Below are 18,113 nucleotides of genomic sequence, written 5' to 3'. Positions count from 1 at the left end.
TGACGGTCTGACTTGGGTCATGTAACTCATGTTCAGTGAGACACACAATCATTGTTGGATTGTTTGTCAGGCAATACCAGCTCATTTCAAAATGTTGTGTTGTGCTTACTGGACACAACCCTGGTGTTGCTTTCTAAAAGGTTTCGTGCATTTATATTGCTTTATCAGTAGTCATAAACATGTATGTGCCTTTTTTAATGTATTATAACAAGGCTTATAATGTGTCATTTTGTCTCTCACCGGCAGGATCATGGGCCTGTATGCATCGGTGGTGCTGGTCATCGGCAAGTTTGTGCGCGAGTTCTTTAGCGGCATCTCCCATTCCATCATGTTTGAGGAGCTGCCCGCCGTGGACCGCATCCTGAAGCTGTGTACCGACATCTTCCTGGTCAGAGAGACGGGCGAGCTGGAGCTGGAGGAAGACCTTTATGCCAAGCTCATCTTTCTCTACCGCTCACCAGAGACTATGATCAAGTGGACCAGGGACCAAAAAACTAAATGACAGTGCCACCTAGTGGGGGGCAGAGACATGAAAAAAGCACAATCCAGCAGGAAGTAGCTAGCTCGCTATGCTCCCTGTATTTTGGTGGGATGGTATTAAGGGACCCTCTCCCTATCAAGCCTGCCATGAAAAACAATGACCTACACATGAAAGGGGACTTTGAAGAACAGCGGTGGCTGGTGGCACTTTAAATTAGGAGGACGCGCTCATAGTAATGGCTGGAACGGAATGAATTTAGTGGTATCAAACACCTGGTTTCTATGCGTTAGATATCATTCCATCCATTATTATGAGCCGTCCTCCCCTCACCAGCCTCCTCTGTAAGAAGCTGTTTTTTGTTTGTACTCGTTTAGTACAACTCTGAAGAATTGCAGCCATCAGTCAGTGTGTTTGAGATGTCACAGACAGGGAGACAGACTGCAGCTGTCCTGCCTGCCTCCAGACGTCTGGCCTTTTTCCTATTGGGAAACATGAACCAAGGGTTGTGCAATATACTGATAGCTGGCTGTAAACTTGAACAGACATGTTTTCTTGAGCTAACACGGGAGAAGGGAAAAGAGAAGAGAAGCGGGCAGCGACTGAGAGACACTTGACACTTTGATTTTCCAAGATATTTCCCTTTACAGTAGCCTACCTGGAAGTGCTTTGGCTTTTCCAGCAAGACAACGACGAGAGGTTGAAGACAACCCACTGGGCACACACTGGTTTAATCAACGTTGTTTCCATGTCATTTCAATGAAATTACATTGAACCAACGTGCAATAGACGTTGAATTGACGTCTGCGCGCAGTGGGAAGTTACAATAATTTGTTGCCGTTAATTTTGTTTCTACAGAGTAATCAAGGGAGCTGTGGCAGACATCGTTCTCAGGAAATGTGTATCATCTCACCAGAAAGGGATTACGTTTTTGGTTGTTTGAACCTGTAGTACACCTAGGAAAGAGAAACAATAAAGGGGAAAAAGTGATGTGATGAACACTGTATAGAGATTAGAATTATATTTCTATATTATGGAGCATGTCCATCTTGATGGCGCCCCTATAAAGACCTAAGAATTGAGGGCCTAAATACAGATACTGTCGTTGACGTGTGTAACCTGTGTCGGTTATATTTGATTGCTTGAAAACCCCTTGTTTTTGACATTACAAGTTAGTGTTATTTTAAATGTACAAGTTCATATGTTCAACAAAAATGTGATCAAGGCCATCAAATCTATGCATTGGAAAATGCAGCACCATGTGTAAGTGAATAGATTGTTTTCATGTGTAAGGAATCTAGTTTGTGACGTTATCGAGGTTCAGTGACCTGAATGTAACAAATGTTTGAAAGCTGACCTGCTGCCATTTTATTCCATTCCATGACTCGATTCAGTAAAAACACTGAGGGCATGCCACAAACATCAAGCCTGCATACTCCACAAGACTTGACACACATTTTAAGATTAGTTGTAAACATAAATCATCATCTAGCTTTCAGTCAGTTCCAAAGTACAGGCATAACATATAATACAAATGGAAAGGCATTCTGAAATCTAGAAGAAACTAAAGTACAATAATATACCAATTACCCAAATATATTATTTTCTAAACAAATTTGATTCATTATAAGTGCCTTCACACACAATAGTAACTGAAATGGCTGCTTTCAACACTTCATACTGTACAAATTCAGAAATCATCTCATCCACCCCTTTACGCATCAATCATTGAAGCACAGAGTTTGATATTGTAAGGTGAATGTGCAAATCATTATTTTCACACCGAGTATCTTGTTGCATACTGTTGTAGATTGAATGAGAAAACACCTTGATGATCCATTGAGGCAAATACAACAAATACATTACCAAACCTAGATCAACATTCAAAATCAAATGTTTTATATCACTTCAAATGTAGCAAAATATACATTATTTTACAATCGCAGTAAACCCCAAAAGGGACAAATAATATATCTTTAAGTAGTGTTTGATTATTTTCCACAGTGATATTATATTACCATGCTTATGTTATTGTTATGAGCATAACTCGTTGTTATGCTTGATGGTTAGAGTGCCTACAGTTGTACATCTGGCGATGGGAGGCAAGGCAAAGTTCACGACCCCCTGGCATGCTGAGAATGGGAGGGTGTGGAAGATTCCGACACCCATCCTTAACAGGTAACTGGAAGTGCTCTGGTCCAGACAGGAAGTCCAGGTTCTGTGGCTAACATAGCCCACCAGCGTACTCATCCTCATCAGCCTCCCCTGCCTCCGCTCCTTCCCCAGCATCGGCAGCTGAAGCAGGAGCCTTCTTCTTACCCCCCCCTGGAACCCTCAGGCTGATGGACAACTTTGCATACTGCAAGACAATTGGCACTGTGGTCAGGTTATGGCAAGTTGTCTCTACAGTATTTGTTTCTCAGAAGTGTTTCCTAAACCTCTTATTGAGTACCCAAAGCCAGTTCCATGTTTTTGATCTCTTCCTAAACTAGCACAGCAGATTCAACTAATGAACTAATCAGAAAAACCTTGGTTAGTTTGAGTCAGGTGTGTGTGTCTTTCTGGAATTGATCAGGAGAGGTTTAAGAAATAGCTCTAAAGAAATGTAAAATATAATAAATCTTACAAAACAACAAGAAAGCAGGGTCTAGATGGGTGACGCAGGTAAGCAAGCAGTTGGACTGCTATTGTTTCTATTAATAAATTACTTTGCATTATTCAGGCTAGCCTGGAAATGCATCTATGGGGTGGCTAGGAGAAAGGTTTCATAAGGAAAGGACAGCTCATGATTCCATACCTTTTAAAGACCTTAAATGTGATCAAAGGAGACAACAGAACACAATTGAGAGAAGTAGATACTCAAATGATGTGATAACATGCTTTGAAGTGAATGATGGTTACATACAGTATAAGCCACAAGGCAGAACACTCACATCATTGTCCATGTACTTGAATAAGGGCGAGTTACAGACGCAGTGCACTTGGTCCTCATCCTGCTCATCGTAGCCCTGCAGGAGCTGCTCCAAGGCAATACAGTCCTCACTCCCACTGAAGCCTGGCAGACTAGGGTCAAAGGTTAGAATGGTCAAGCATAGGGTTGCAAAATTCAGGTAACTTTCCCAAAATTCCCAGGTTTTCCAGAAATATTTCCAGAAATCCCGGGTGGAGTATTCACAGATTCCGTGCTTATTACCTCCTGACTCCAGGAATATTTCAACCCGGGATTTCTGGAATTTGGGGTAAGTTACCAGAATTATGAATCCCTAGTCAAACATAACAAAATTCATAACCTTCATATTTACCTTTTAGTTAGACAAATGTAAAGTCAGTACCTATAACTCTCTCGAACACATTTATCTGCTGCTACGAAGTCATTTCTGTGAAGGTGGACTAGCACTTGGGCAATGGTTTTCTGAAGAAAAAAATACACAGGCAACCATTTGGTTTTAATCTTCACAACAGGGGTAATAATAACAGAGTCTGCTCAGTTTTGAACACGGTCAATTGTCTTTATCAGGCTAAATAAGTGAAAGATCCTTAAACACACCTTAAAACACGTTGGGTAATTCTCTATTTCTTTATACATGTTCTTCTCCTTCTGAATCGACACTGCTGCTTCATCAAGCCTGACGGGCCAAAAGCAACAGTTAGCTGGAAGGGAATGAGTAGGAAAGGTAGAACAATCTGGAAAGCAGGTGAGAATTTACTTGTGTTGCCTGACGAGAAGTCTTGATGCTTTCCCCAGCATCTCTACAGCTTGACGTAGACGGTCTTCATTCTGCAGAAATATACATTCATCATATCAAGAATATTTTGATTGATTTGGTCACTTTTCATCACATTAATATATATCCAATATCAATGAAATAAGACTGAGATTCCTGCAGATGTGACCCTGAACTGAGGCTGTGGCTTGGAAGCAACTCAATGATTGGTGTTCTCTAGAATCAAAAATTCAAGTCGTACCTCAAACACTGATGCAGCTTTCTGGTACAGATCCACTGCTTTTGCTAGATCCTGTGATTCGATTAGCCTGAAAAAAGAAAAGTGCAACTTTAACTGAAGTAGCCTGAGCATCAAAACGAGGAATAACAACGAGCATCATCATACGTTTACAGTGACATGCCAATGTTGACAGGGAATTAATTTTGAGAGACCGTCTAAGACGATCAATATTGGCAACCGGTACGTACTTTCCAGCTCTGTCGAGGGCCAAGGCTGCAGTGTCTGGTGTGCCATTCTCTACATACATCATGCTTGCTCTCTCAATATACTGGATAGCCTCTGGTATCCTCTGCATGTCCTGGAGAGAAAAAAACATGCCTGTCAATGATTAGCGTTAGTAGCTAGTTAATATTAAAACCGTAGTCATGTCATGTGTCAAAAGCGTCTGGCTAAAAACAAAGCCTTTTAATCCAGAAGGGGGCAACAAAAACGTAAAAACTATGGCATAAACGCAACAGTAAATTTCACCCGACCTCTGATAACAAGTATATATGATTGACAATAATGTTTAGCACATTAAAACTAACCTTGAGCATCATACCAGCTGCCTCAAGTGCTCTGTAACAGAAAGATCTCCTTAGCAACATTAAATACAACCAGACATAGACAAATCAGTGTCATTCTGGTTCTATTAATATCATTACATAAGATAAGCCTAGATCTTTTATACTCACTTGGCTGCATGGAAAAGTCTGTACATTGAGTTGAGTTAAAGAAAACGTTGATGTTATTATCAGATATTTGTGGGCCACAATGTTCAAATAAAGCATATACAATTACCTTGTTCAAAACTAACCTGCAAAACCATTTATAAGCCTCCCTCCCCATTGGCAGTGAAAGGATACGTTTTGTTGTTGGTATGTGCCTCTGCCTCTTGCAGGTATGCCTCCTTCGCTTCTTCAAGCATCTTGGCATTTTTAAAGGCAACAGCTGGGCGAGAAGGGAATGCTTCATTATGCATTTATAATAAGCCAAATCATAAGACAACTTGAGCAACACTTCTGCAATATAGCCTAATATTACTGACAGTGTGCTATTGCCCAACTAGACTATCAAATGTTGTTGTAGTAGGGGACATACATTCAGGTCCAAATTGTTGCTGCATAGAATGTATGAACCTCGGATACAATACCTGCTTTTGAGTACTCTGATGCAGCACTGTCATAGTCAGGCTTCCATTTCATGAAGCTAGTCTTTAAACTGTGGGAAAAATGAATCGTATTCAGTGTCAAACATTACAGCAGCATTGCTTCTGAAAAAAAGTTACAATCATATGGATTTGCCATAGGATGTAATACAGGTATGGACGCCCTAGTATTGATGAAGTGATACCGACAGGCTTAACTGCAGTGCAGCTCAGCTGGCTTCCTACCTAGAATGGCAAGCTAGCTTGTTAAATTGAAAATACCATTCCTATGCTATTTGTTTTATACATAGGTACTTTACAATACACGATTACCAATACTATGATAGTGGCTGACAACCTACTGTAATAGCTCAAACGCAATCTAGCTAGCTAAAGTCATCTAGCTAGCGAGATTTCCTTACTATTTTTCAGCCTTGGCAATGTGGTCGTGCGCCTCGTTGATTTTCGCAGCCATCTGGTCCAGTGGCAGCTCTGCTGTGTAGTCTACTAATAATGTAATGAAACAATTATTAATATTTAAGTTCTCACTGGCTAAAATGTAGTGAGATGTTGCCGTTACTGGTTTCAGGAGACCTTTCCTTCATCAGTTTGTTGACTACGGAAGCTCGTGAGTTGCATTTTATTTTTCTACTCATATACTGCGACAACGTTACAATGTTGCACCTACTGGGCAATAATGTAATAGTTCGTTTTTTTTCTCAGTTGAACGCCCTTCCTAATCCAGAAAACTAGTCTTTTTTCATCAATTCAATTCAATTCAAGGGGCTTTATTGGCATGGGAAACATATGTTAACATTGCCAAAGCAAGTGTGGTAGATAATATACAAAAGTGAAATAAACAATAAAATTAATCTCTATTTGCAATGCATTATGAAATCTCCAGTTATTCATTTATATAGCCTACAAAATGTATAATATAATTCCTCTATTATTACATGTATTTTATAAATCCTTTTTACACTAGCAGTTGCAAAGTGCTTTACAGATACCCAGCCCAGAACAAGCCATGCAGAGGAAGAAGCAGTGGCCAGGAAAAACTCCCTAGAAGGAACCTAAGAAGAAATCTAGAAAGGAACTAGGCTCAGAGTGGTGTCTAGCCCTCATCTGGCTATTGTTATCAGTGAAAACATTGTTTATACTATTTTCTATGTGATAAGCTAATAAATTCGTATAGCCCAGTCGAATATATCACTGCCAAACCAGTAGACATGGCCTATCACATGATACCAATTGACAGTGGTCTTGGCTCGGGTTCACCTGAGCAGGGCTCCTGTGTCTGAAATGGTAACTGTATCTTTAAGGCGCTTGCCTACCCCTGTCTGCTTTGTGTAGAGAGTGTGGAGAGTCACGCCATCAGAACATGCTTTAATTCTGAAAGGTAGAGGTGGAAAAGGGGTTAAGAAACGTTCACCTCTGGAGCAACAATCGACAAGTTGGGCAAGGTGAGTTTGATTACTACTTTTATTATATTGTTAATCGGTGTGCGTTTTTGACCAAGACAAAAACGGCATCCTTTCTTCCTAGTTGGTTGATGTTGAGAAAAGGTGTTTATAGCTTTGGATATGCCTCTCCAAAACACGAGGTTTGTTCATAAACGGCGCCTGAAAAGTGTCAGACTTTTCATACAATTTATCCAAACTAAGTGTTTAATTTCAGGATAAAATTTAACTTTCCTTCCTTATGTAACCCTGAGGTCTTTAAGAGGGTTGCGCTGCGCTACTTGCATGATCAACATGCTATTATTGAATTAGATTACCGTAATAGCTATACAACGTTTTAAATGTATTCAGAGTTTAAGATTAAATGCGCAGCAAGCAACCTTTGTAATTTAGTTGCCAGCAAGCGGGAAACCAATGTTTGCATTGCAGTGGGTCTGACGACTTGGGAGATTTGTGTAGAAAGCGAATAATGCCCCTTTAAAGCAAACGGGCAATTTACAATAACAATTGAATCAAAGGGATGGTTCCTTGACACGATTTTTCCTGCGTTTTATTAGTATGTTTGTTGAGTCCCGATGACGTCTAGGTATTTTGTTGATGTTGAATAAGGGGTACATTCCAAATTCTTGTCTGACTCTTTGTTTTTGTCGGTGCAGGATATCGTTGTTTCGTGCGTGTCGGAAATGAAGTCCACTCAATTTTTACTATCCACTGCACTTCTTTTCCTTCTATCTGGACTTTCCATGATTACCGCCTGCAACAAGGCTCTCTGTGCCAGTGATGTCAGCAAGTGCCTCATTCAGGTAAGAAGGCTAAACTCTTAGTGCGTTTAAAAGGCTTTCGGTTTAGGTAAACTTTTGTCTCACTATACCATTTTTCTGTTACTAAATCACTTTGAGAGAACTCTATGGAATTTCTATAAGGAATCTCTCATGTCCTTTCAGAGTAAATTGCCACTGCCATAGTGTTATGCCAATATTGTAGGACTTGATGCACCTCCCACTATGCATTTCCACAGTGTGTATGTCATTTTACATTAACCTAAAATCTCTACATTATTTCTATACTGGAAACATGCATACAACCACAACAGTACCTGTACACTAAATTAACCCTTCTGAGAACACTCAACTAACAAAGCGGGGATACTAAAAATGTACTCGATATTGACTTGGCTTACAATCAGGCGCATGTTTTACATTTACAGCCACACAGTGTCTTCAAAGGATGTAGCCTAGTCTACCTTGGCTGTACATGCGATGGCCAATGGAGATTGATATCTGTATACCTTCCATGGTTGCTGTTGCAGCCACAACCACACTTCACTGTGTGCTTAGTTAGCTCCATCCCTGTGCACATCTGGAATTTGACCTCTGCTCTCCCTTTGAACTGCCCTCCCAGCCGCACTGGAGGAGTCACAGAACAGGCAGCTTAAGGTCGGCCCACTCCTCAAACATACGCAGTTACACACACCCGCCCGTAGTGATTTCTAACAGGATATGTATGGCTTATTTTCTTGTTTGAGTCAACCATGACGTGCTCAATACACAAAAATAATGTTATATTGTTTTGGCGCTCATGTAACAACTAAAGCCAGACTGAGACTACTGTATTGAAAGAATGTTTGCACAACATGATAGAAGGCTTAAATGCATACAAGAGTTATGCAAAATGTGTGCCACCTTCACTGTATATTGCTGAATTTCTCTCTTACTTGTGAGTTATGCACTTATGTACATCAGTCCTGCCACATACATAAAATGTGACTATGTTATAATATACATTGTGTGTTTTGTGATGTACAGGAGCTGTGTCAGTGCAGGCCCTCTGATGGGAACTGCTCATGCTGTAAGGAGTGTATGCTCTGTCTGGGTACACTGTGGGAGGAGTGCTGCGACTGTGTGGGTAGGTGCCAGAGTTGTACAGTTGTGGCCAAAAGTTTTGAGAATGACACAAATATTAATTTTCAAAGTCTGCTGCCTCAGTTTGTATGATGGCAATTTGCATATACTCCAGAATGTTATGAAGAGTGATCAGATGAATTGCAAAGTCCCTCTTTGTCATACAAATGAACTTAATCCCCAAAAAACATTTCCACTGCATTTCAGCCCTGCCACAAAAGGACCAGCTGACATCATGTCAGTGATTCTCTCGTTAACACAGGTGTGAGTGTTGACGAGGACAAGGCTGGAGATCACTCTGTCATGCTGATTGAGTATGAATAACAGACTGGAAGCTTCAAAGGGAGGTGCTTGGAATCATTGTTCTTCCTCTGTCAACCATGGTTACCTGCAAGGAAACACGTGCCGTCATCATTGCTTTGCACAAAAAGGGCTTCACAGGCAAGGATATTGCTGCCTATAAGATTACAAATAAATCAACCATTTATCGGATCATCAAGAACTTCACGGAGAGCGGTTCAATTGTTGTGATGAATGCTTCAGGGCGCCCAAGAAAGTCCAGCAAGTGCCAGGACCGTCTTCTAAAGTTGATTCAGCTACGGGATCGGGGCACCACCAGTACAGAGCTTGCTCAGGAATGGCAGGTGTGAGTGCATCTGCACGCACAATGAGGCAAAGTCTTTTGGAGGATGGCCTGGTGTCAAGAAGGGCAGCAAATAAGCCACTTCTCTCCAGGAAAAACATCAGGGACAGACTGATATTCTGCCAAAAGTACAGGGATTGGACTGCTGAGGACTGGGGTAAAGTCATTTTCTCTGAATCCCCTTTCCGATTGTTTGGGGCATCCGGAAAAAAGCTTGTCTTCTCCGGACAAGGTGAGCACTACCATCAGCCCTGTGTCATGCCAACAGTAAAGCATCCTGAGACCATTCATGTGTGGGGTTGCTTCTCAGCCAAGGGAGTGGGCTCACTCACAATATTGCCTAAGAACACAGCCATGAATAAAGAATGGTACCAACACATCCTCCGAGAGCAACTTCTCCCAACCATCCAGGAACAGTTTGGTGCCGTACAATGCCTTTTCCAGCACCTTGCCATAAGGCCAAAAAGATAACCAGTGGCTCGGGTAACAAAACATCAATATTTTGGGTCCATGGTCAGGAAACTCCTCAGACCTTAATCCCGTTGAACTTGTGGTCAATCCACAAGAGGCGGGTGGACAAACAAAAACCCACACATTCTGACAAACTCCAAACATTGATTATGCAACAATGGGCTGCCATCGGTCAGGATGTGGCCCAGAAGTTAATTGACAGCATGCCAGGGCGGATTGCAGAGGTCTTGAGAAAAAAAAGGGTCAACACTGCAAATATTGACTCTTTGCATCAACTTCATGTAATTGTCAATAAAAGCCTTTGACACTTATGAAATGCTTGTAATTATACTTCAGTATTCCATAGTAATATCTGACAAAAATATCTAAAGACACTGAAGCAGCAAACTTTGTGTAAATTAATATTTGTCATTCTTAACTTTTGGCCACGACTGTAGAATTGAGTCACATGATTTGGACTCGAGTCTGGCTCTTCACAAATTTGAGACTCGAGATGATAGAAAACCAAAACTTGAGACTTAACTTGGATCTTCGACTTGACTCATGACTTTAGATTGTCTGGCCAGGTTTTGTCACTCATTTTGTGGCACAGAGACTCCGTGGATTACTCTCCACGCAGCCAGAGTAGCCACAGGCATCACACTTGCAAAACAAAAAGTTAGAAAGGAATGCCATATACAGCTCCCAAAATAGTTTGGGGATCAAGCATATAAACTGTTTGCTTTGCCATCGCACCAGCAATGGGGCATCAAGCAACAATTACTAGCATAGGTCTTTTGTTAAGTCAAAATTGCTTGATATTGATCTTTTGAAGCTTGCATTTGGAATGAGTTAAAATGTATTATTACATAATCAAAATGTGTGTTGTAGACAAAATAATGAAAAGGGCTGTCTGCTAGCCTCCAATAAATATACTAAGATTTGTAGTTGATTGATGTCATTGCATGTCTTGATTTATTTTATTTTTTTGACTTGAAATAACTTGGCTCAGCTCGCTCTTAAAATGCACGACTTGGAATTGACTCTAGACTCTGCCAGTTCTACTTAGGACTTGAAACTTTGACCATTTTGCTTGAGACTTGCTAGTGACTTGGTCCCACGTACTAGGTGCACATTTGAAAAGGGCAAACTACAACCAGGGTCAGAATGGATTAATGAGGATGGGTATTTGGTTTTTGCATCATATTGAGCTCCTCCAAATCCTTCCTTCCATTATTCACTGATTGTTCAAGGTAGTGCACCCATCCTATTTTACAAGTGTAGTGCAGTGAATGGTGAGTAACATATGAACAAATAGTGGTTTATTGATGATCAGTCATTTATTGTAAAAGTATTTGATTTATTTACCAATTATCAACTTGTTTCCTGCATCCCATCACACAGGGATGTGTAACCCCAGGAACTACAGCGATACTCCGGCTACCTCCAAGAGCACGGTGGAGGAACTCTACCGACCCATCCCCTCACTGTTCCGTGCCCTCACCGAGGGCGAAGCACCTATCAACATGATGGTGGTATCCTTCCCTGTGGCTGAGGAACTATCTTACCATGAGAACCTGGTGTCTTTCCTGGAAACTCTGGAGGACCAGCACCAAAATGTCTCCCTGACCGGGAACAGTATCCACACCAGCTACGATAACACCCAAAGTACTGAAGGTAGGGAGGGATGAGCGGGTTGAATTTTGGGGACAATCATAGCTGCTGGGTATTCCATAATAAGAGAATAAACAGAGCGGGGCACATCATAGTCTTACAAAGATGCCTTTTATCAAAGTTTTAGTTCATCAGAAGACTCTGAAAATTCTACGATAGTTTAGCATTTGTAGCAAAAATATCATTCAAGTCATGGGACCGATCATGTCATTTTTCACACATCGTGTCTATAAGTTTCTATTGTGAAGCTCAGCAAGGTCACATCGGTAACATGATGCTCACAGGTTATGACTGTATGAACTACACATTGAAACATCCAGCCCAAAGAGGGAGGTTTAAATAAAATACTTACTAGTCGCCAAAGTCGGTTTGCTGCCTAGTTAAATAAAATATTCTGGCAGATTGGGCACCCCCGTAAGTGCTAAAGATATGAACTTTGGTCCATCCCACTATTTTAGGGAAACCCCAAGAGCCAATGAATAGCTCAAATCCCCGACAGTCTATATTGTTTTAGGAGAGGGAGAGCTATAATGAAGTCATTGCTAAAGCTGCTTTGATCCGAGCTTGGTGGCTAGACCCCCTCCATTAAAACATATGCAATCTCGGGCTATCTTTTGATGGGTTTAGTGGGCTGCTAGCCCTGCAAATTGAGTAGATTGCTGCTGGCCTTGTGGACTTTCTTGTGCATCCACTCCATTTGTCTTCTACTCAGCAACCGGTCCTAGTGATTTGTAGGAACCTGTGTGTGTGTGTGTGAGGCCACTTGACAGTTCATGTAGGTTTAGTATTCTGATCATATTTCTGAGCAGGGAATTCTGAACGAGTCATGCGGCTATGCCTACATTTTTAAATATGTCCAGTGTTTCCGGATTCCCTTTTCCCGGGGGGCCAAGACAGAGTTTGGGAAACCCTGCTTTAGAGTACCTTCGTAAAGTGAAGACTAAGCATGTTTTCCGTAAACTTTTCAAATGGATAGTGGTAATATTTCCCTGTTGTATTCCTTGGAGAAATAAGCCTTTGAATGCTATGTCTTTCCCCTCCACAGATAACATGTGCACTGTGGTGTACTTTGACGACTGCGTGTCCATCCGCCAGTGCAAGCAATACTGTGAGTCCATGGGGGGCTCCAAATACCGCTGGTTCCACAATGCCTGCTGTGAGTGTATCGGCCCAGAGTGCCTCGACTACGGCAGCAAAACTGTCAAGTGTATGAACTGCCTGTTCTGATTGAAGCTAATAGGACTGGCGACATTAGGGGACTATCTGGAGTAGCAGGTGAAGGTTAACTGAGGAATATGACTTTCATAATGCTTCACTATTTTTATGTATTATGAATTATTTTTGCTCATTTTTATATTTTATAGGTTCTTTAGCAAATTAGAAATATATCGTTTTGAATTTTTTTCTAGTTAAGAGGAGAGGTCAATGTTTTAAAATGTGTAATGCAATGGCATTTTATTTTTGGTGTCATGGAAAATCAGAGTAAATGCTATTTGTATAATTGTTTGATCACGTGTTATTTTAGGAAACAACGTCCATATTCAATCAAACTAATAGCCAGCCGTTCACATGTTTGATTTTATATGTGCAGTTTAAATGATTTGTTTCATACTGTAAACATTATTTTAAATCGAATAATTGAAAATGAGTTCGGCCAGACATATAGGACATGTTTGGTACAGATGGGTTAAGTTCAGCTGGCCAGACAGATGGGACATGTTTGGTACAGATGGGTTAAGTTCAGCTGGCCAGACAGATGGGACATGTTTGGTACAGATGGGTTAAGTTCAGCTGGCCAGACAGATGGGACATGTTTGGTACAGATGGGTTAAGTTCAGCTGGCCAGACAGATGGGACATGTTTGGCTGACCAGATAGGATAAGCACGGTTTGTACGGTGATGGAATTTTGTGTTTTCCAGGCCTGGAAAAGTTAGGACAAGTTTGGCCAGATATGATAATTTCAGAAATAAGTTTGGCCGGCTAGATAGTTTAATCTGGCCAAATTTATCCTAATTCAGCTGGCTGGCCCGATAGGACAAGTCATCAAGACAGATGGGATATATGTTCAGCTGGCTGGCCCGATAGGACAAGTCATCAAGACAGATGGGATATATAACAAGTTCGGACAATTGGCCAGATGGGTTAAGGTCAGCTCGCTGGACAGATGAGACGAGTGCAGCCAGATAAGTTTGGTAGGCCGGTCAGACAGATAAGTTCACAACCGGGGACCAGCATGTGGGGGTGTTGGGGGTATCCGAGCTTCATCAGCCAACACTAGATATTGGTTAATCAAATCTTCCCATTCTGGCTTAATTTGGCATGCCTTCTTAAACAGCCAAACTGTATACGCATTCACACATCAAGTTTTCTCTTGAGTTGGGCTCAGGGATGGAACAACTGTTGAACATTTGAGTTGGGTGTGGGGGTAGGTCGAACTATGGGTGGAAAGGGAGAGAGGGGCATGCATCCCACATCAGTTGACCAAAATGTAGAATTCCTACTACCGGCCATTATGGGTAGCAATCATTAGAAGTGCTTATTATTATGCATATTATTTGTCAATTGTGGGAATAAATTAGGATATGCATGTTTTTTGAAATATGCAGTACAACTGAGGGGAAGGGGTTCGAAATGATGTTCGCTGCGGATCTGGTTCTGTACTGTAGGTGGCACCATGTGCTCTTTTTAAAGGATGAGCCCATATCTCTTGAAAGGCCCTAGGATCCATGTGTAAAGGGTTGGTCAGACATTCACTGGAATGACAACCCTACATGGGATGGGGGTGGAATATTGAAGGACAATTAGAGGTTTCCTTAGTCGCAGCTACGATATGCTTAACAGTGCAAATATTATGGTACAGTTTATATGGACACTCAATTACCATGGTACTTCTTAATGGTAAGTTTACAAACATGGTAAGTGGTGAAATAAGTATAGCTAGTTAAAATTGTATGTAATGGTGTTGCAGATAGTAACAAGACGATCCGTCTTTATCTGGCTAAAAGAAGGAAGGAATATAATATCTATTCTTTGCAGGAAACTCATTCTACACTTTTAGACAAAGTTGTATGGACAAAATGACTGGGGGACCTAAAACAGATTTGTCTCATTAACCATATATGGTCCAAATAATGATGTTGCTATATAACTTGACTTTACAGGCAATACATGACGCAATTATTATTGTGGGAGATTATAATACGGTTTTAAGTACCTCAATGGACCGTAAAGGAAATCACACTACAAACTATCACCCTCATGCTCTTAAAGAAATTACGAATATTATGCATATATCTGAACTAGTGGATATATGGCGGCTTACATATCCTGACCTAGTGAGAGAAACATGGCGAAGGATCAATCAAGCTAGTCGTCTTGATAACTTTTGGTGCCAGCGACAATGACATAAAGTAAAGTGTTGATAAGGGACAGAATGCTGTCAGGCCATAAAATAATTGGTATACACATTACACTTACAGAATTTACACGAGGGCGAGAATATTGGAACTTTAAATAAAAACCTACTGGACGACAAATTATTTTTAACCAAGAGAATAATTTACAACTTTTCCCCTATATAGCATAGATACAGTGGATCCTCTTATTGTATGGGGCACTTTTTGACTGAACAAAAATATATCCCATGTTTCATGATCTGAAATAAAATATCACAAATGTTCCATATGCAACAAAAGCTTATTTCTTTCAAATGTTATGCACAAATTTGGTAACATCCATTAGTGAGCATTTCTCCTTTGCCAAGAAAATCCATCACCTGACAGCTGTGGCATATCAAGAAGCTGATTTAAACAGCATGATCACATAACACAATGCCACAGATGTCTCAAGTTCTTGGTCACCTCCCTGACCAAGGCCCTTCTCCCACGACTGCTCAGTTTGGCCAGGCAGCCAGCTCTAGGAAGAGTCTTGGTGGTGCCAAACTTCTTCCATTTAAGAATGGCCACTGTGTTCTTGGGGACATTCAAAGCTGCAGAAATATTTTGGTACCCTTCCCCAGATCTGTCCCTTGACACAATCCTGTCTCGGAGCTCTACGGACTATTCCTTCGACCTCATGGCTTGGTTTTTGATCTGACATGCACTGTCAGCTATGGGACCTTATATAAACAGGTGTGTGCCTTTCCAGAAACATATCCAATCGATTGAATTTACCACAGGTGGACACCAATCAAGTTGTAGAAACATCTCAAGGATGATCATTGGAAACAGGATGCACCTGAGGTCAATTTCGAGTCTCATAGCAAAGGGTCTGAATGCTTATGTAAATAAGGTATGTTTTTTTATTTTGAATACATTAGCTAAATTTTCAAAAACTGTTTTCGCTTCCTCAGTATAGGGTATCTGGCCGAACTTGTTTTATCTGGCAAGCCGGCCAAGCTTATCTTATTGGACAGAACACCAAATTTGTCCTGACCGGCAGGCCGAACTTTACTTACCTGGGTTCAGCCAGTCGAATTTGTCCTGTCTGGCTGACCGGAACATATCCAACTAGACGTTGGAACATTGCTGCAGGGACTTGCTTCTATTCAGCCACGAGCATTAGTGAGGTCGGGCACAGATGTTGGGCTCGCAGTCGGCATTCCAATTCCTCCCAAAGGTGTTCGATGGGGTTGAGGTCAGGGCTTTGTGCAGGCCAGTCAAGTTCTTCCACACTGATCTCAACTTATGCTATATAGAACTGATCCTAGCCGGCCAGACCCGATCTGACAGCTACCCTAATAGACAGCTACGAAGAATATAGATAAACTCTCTTGGTAAATAGTGTGGCCTACAGCTGTACAAGCTCCATAAAGCTGTCAGAAGGGCAACACACAGGAGAGGACTGGGGGAAGTAAGGTGACTTCTGTGTAGTTGGAGACGAGGGAGTTGAGTTTGTGTGCCCGACAGGATACAGCCAGACCCGGAGCCCAGAATATGGTATCCCGGAGAGGGTCTCATGGGGGAGACCTATCCTTTTCATTTGATTTATTATTTAATAAACTCCCTTGAAACCGAGCTAATCATACTCTGTCCGTGTCTGACCTGTGTAAACGTCTTGACCAAACCCCCTGGTCTGCCACAGATGGCCTACACCAGCCAAACCTGGATGAAGCTGGGCCAATTGTGTGCCGCCCTATGGGACTCCCAATCACGGCTGGTTGTGATACAGCCTGGGTTCAAACCAGGGTGTCTGTAGTGACGCCTCTAGCACTGAGATACAGTGCCTTAGACCGCTGTGCCACTTGGGAGCCCTAAATAGTGCTATAAGATATACATCATTACAGTTGACACATTTTTACTAGACTACATTACTGTAATATAAAAACTGTATACTAAAAGATAACGCTGAGCCTAAAATTTGTGTTACAATTTCCTGCTGGGGACTTTTAACACACCATCTCACAGCCCTCAGAGACAAACTCTGTAAATGTCTAACTCCTGCGTATACGATCCTCCCCTATGTCCAGTGGGGGATGAGAGCCTACTGCAGGAGTTAGAAAGTTAGCAAGACTTCTCCAAGCTCACCTGTCTTGCACAGCAACTTCTGGGCCCGTATCCACAAAGCATCTCTGAGTGGAAGTGCTATTTTAGATCATTGTGAATAGGATTATATGGACAGATCCTAGTACAGCATTTACATTTGTCATTTTGTAGACACTTATCCAGAGCGACTGCATACATTTGCATACATACTTCCCCTTTCAAATGTATTTATTACTCACAAGTGAATTGTCCATTGTTTGTCACAGATTCCAGTTTGGTAAATGGTAAAAGAAAGCATTTTAATCCAGATTAGGTTAAATAGGTTCCAAGTGATATGAATGGCAAAAAGGTCAAATCCTTAAGTACAAAATGATAAGTAGCAACATGCAAATTAAATCCAAAAGAAGCAGTAGAAAGAGACAAATGACCTACCTCATCCCCATAGTTTTTATTTACATTAAAAAAATGTTTTGCACACCAGTATTTCTACTTGCACATCATCATCTGCACATCTATCACTTCAGTGTTAATTTGCTAAATTGTAATTACTTTGCTACTATGGCCTATTTATTGCCTTACCTCCTTACTCCACGTAGACACACTGTACATAGATTTTTCTATTGTGTTATTGACTGTACTTTTGTTTATCCCATGTGTAACTGTGCTGTTGTTTTTTTGTCACACTGCTTTGCTTTATCTTGGCCAGGTCGCAGTTGTAAATGAGAACTTGTTCTCAACTGGCCTACCTGGTTAAATAAAGGTGAAATATATATATATATTTTTTTTTAATCCAAATGAAACGGTAGAAAGAGCCAAATTGAATCCAAAAGAAACAGTCAACTATAGCTTTACTAGGCATCTTTCTCCTCTGGTGCAATCCGCTGACCTAATG

At 41.2% G+C, this 18,113-nt stretch overlaps 3 protein-coding genes across 3 annotated transcripts in view; 2 read left to right on the top strand and 1 right to left on the bottom strand.

Annotated features, from left to right (window-relative positions):
* Positions 1-1,596, top strand: part of LOC110490939 (piezo-type mechanosensitive ion channel component 2) — a 159,616-nt gene extending 158,020 nt beyond the window's left edge. The window contains exon 51 of the mRNA XM_036944026.2: positions 247-1,596. Coding sequence (XP_036799921.1) covers positions 247-502 — 256 coding nt within the window. The 3' untranslated portion in view covers positions 503-1,596. The remainder of the gene's footprint in view (positions 1-246) is intronic.
* Positions 1,597-1,822: 226 nt separating this feature from the next.
* Positions 1,823-6,320, bottom strand: LOC110489750 (gamma-soluble NSF attachment protein). Its single transcript, XM_021562620.3, has 12 exons — positions 6,032-6,320; positions 5,616-5,683; positions 5,329-5,413; positions 5,158-5,175; positions 5,011-5,041; positions 4,672-4,781; positions 4,445-4,511; positions 4,186-4,256; positions 4,026-4,104; positions 3,811-3,890; positions 3,412-3,541; positions 1,823-2,837 (listed from the first exon to the last, which is right to left on the bottom strand). The coding sequence occupies exons 1-12, from the start codon at positions 6,082-6,084 to the stop codon at positions 2,703-2,705; spliced, it is 927 nt and encodes a 308-aa protein (XP_021418295.1). The 5' UTR covers positions 6,085-6,320; the 3' UTR covers positions 1,823-2,702.
* A 335-nt stretch (positions 6,321-6,655) lies between these two features.
* On the top strand, positions 6,656-15,418 carry LOC110489749 (twisted gastrulation protein homolog 1-A). Its single transcript, XM_021562619.3, has 5 exons — positions 6,656-7,072; positions 7,726-7,872; positions 8,875-8,974; positions 11,468-11,740; positions 12,783-15,418. Exons 2-5 carry the CDS (start codon positions 7,753-7,755, stop codon positions 12,962-12,964), a joined length of 675 nt encoding a protein of 224 aa, XP_021418294.1. The 5' UTR covers positions 6,656-7,072; positions 7,726-7,752; the 3' UTR covers positions 12,965-15,418.
* The last annotated feature ends 2,695 nt before the right edge of the window (positions 15,419-18,113 follow it).

Source organism: Oncorhynchus mykiss, chromosome 15 (genome assembly GCF_057628025.1).
Source record: "Oncorhynchus mykiss isolate SJ-2025 chromosome 15, ASM5762802v1, whole genome shotgun sequence".
NCBI classification, from domain to species: domain Eukaryota; kingdom Metazoa; phylum Chordata; class Actinopteri; order Salmoniformes; family Salmonidae; genus Oncorhynchus; species Oncorhynchus mykiss.
The sequence above is the reverse complement of the archived record's forward strand: the minus strand, read 5'-3'. Positions and strand labels throughout refer to the sequence as shown.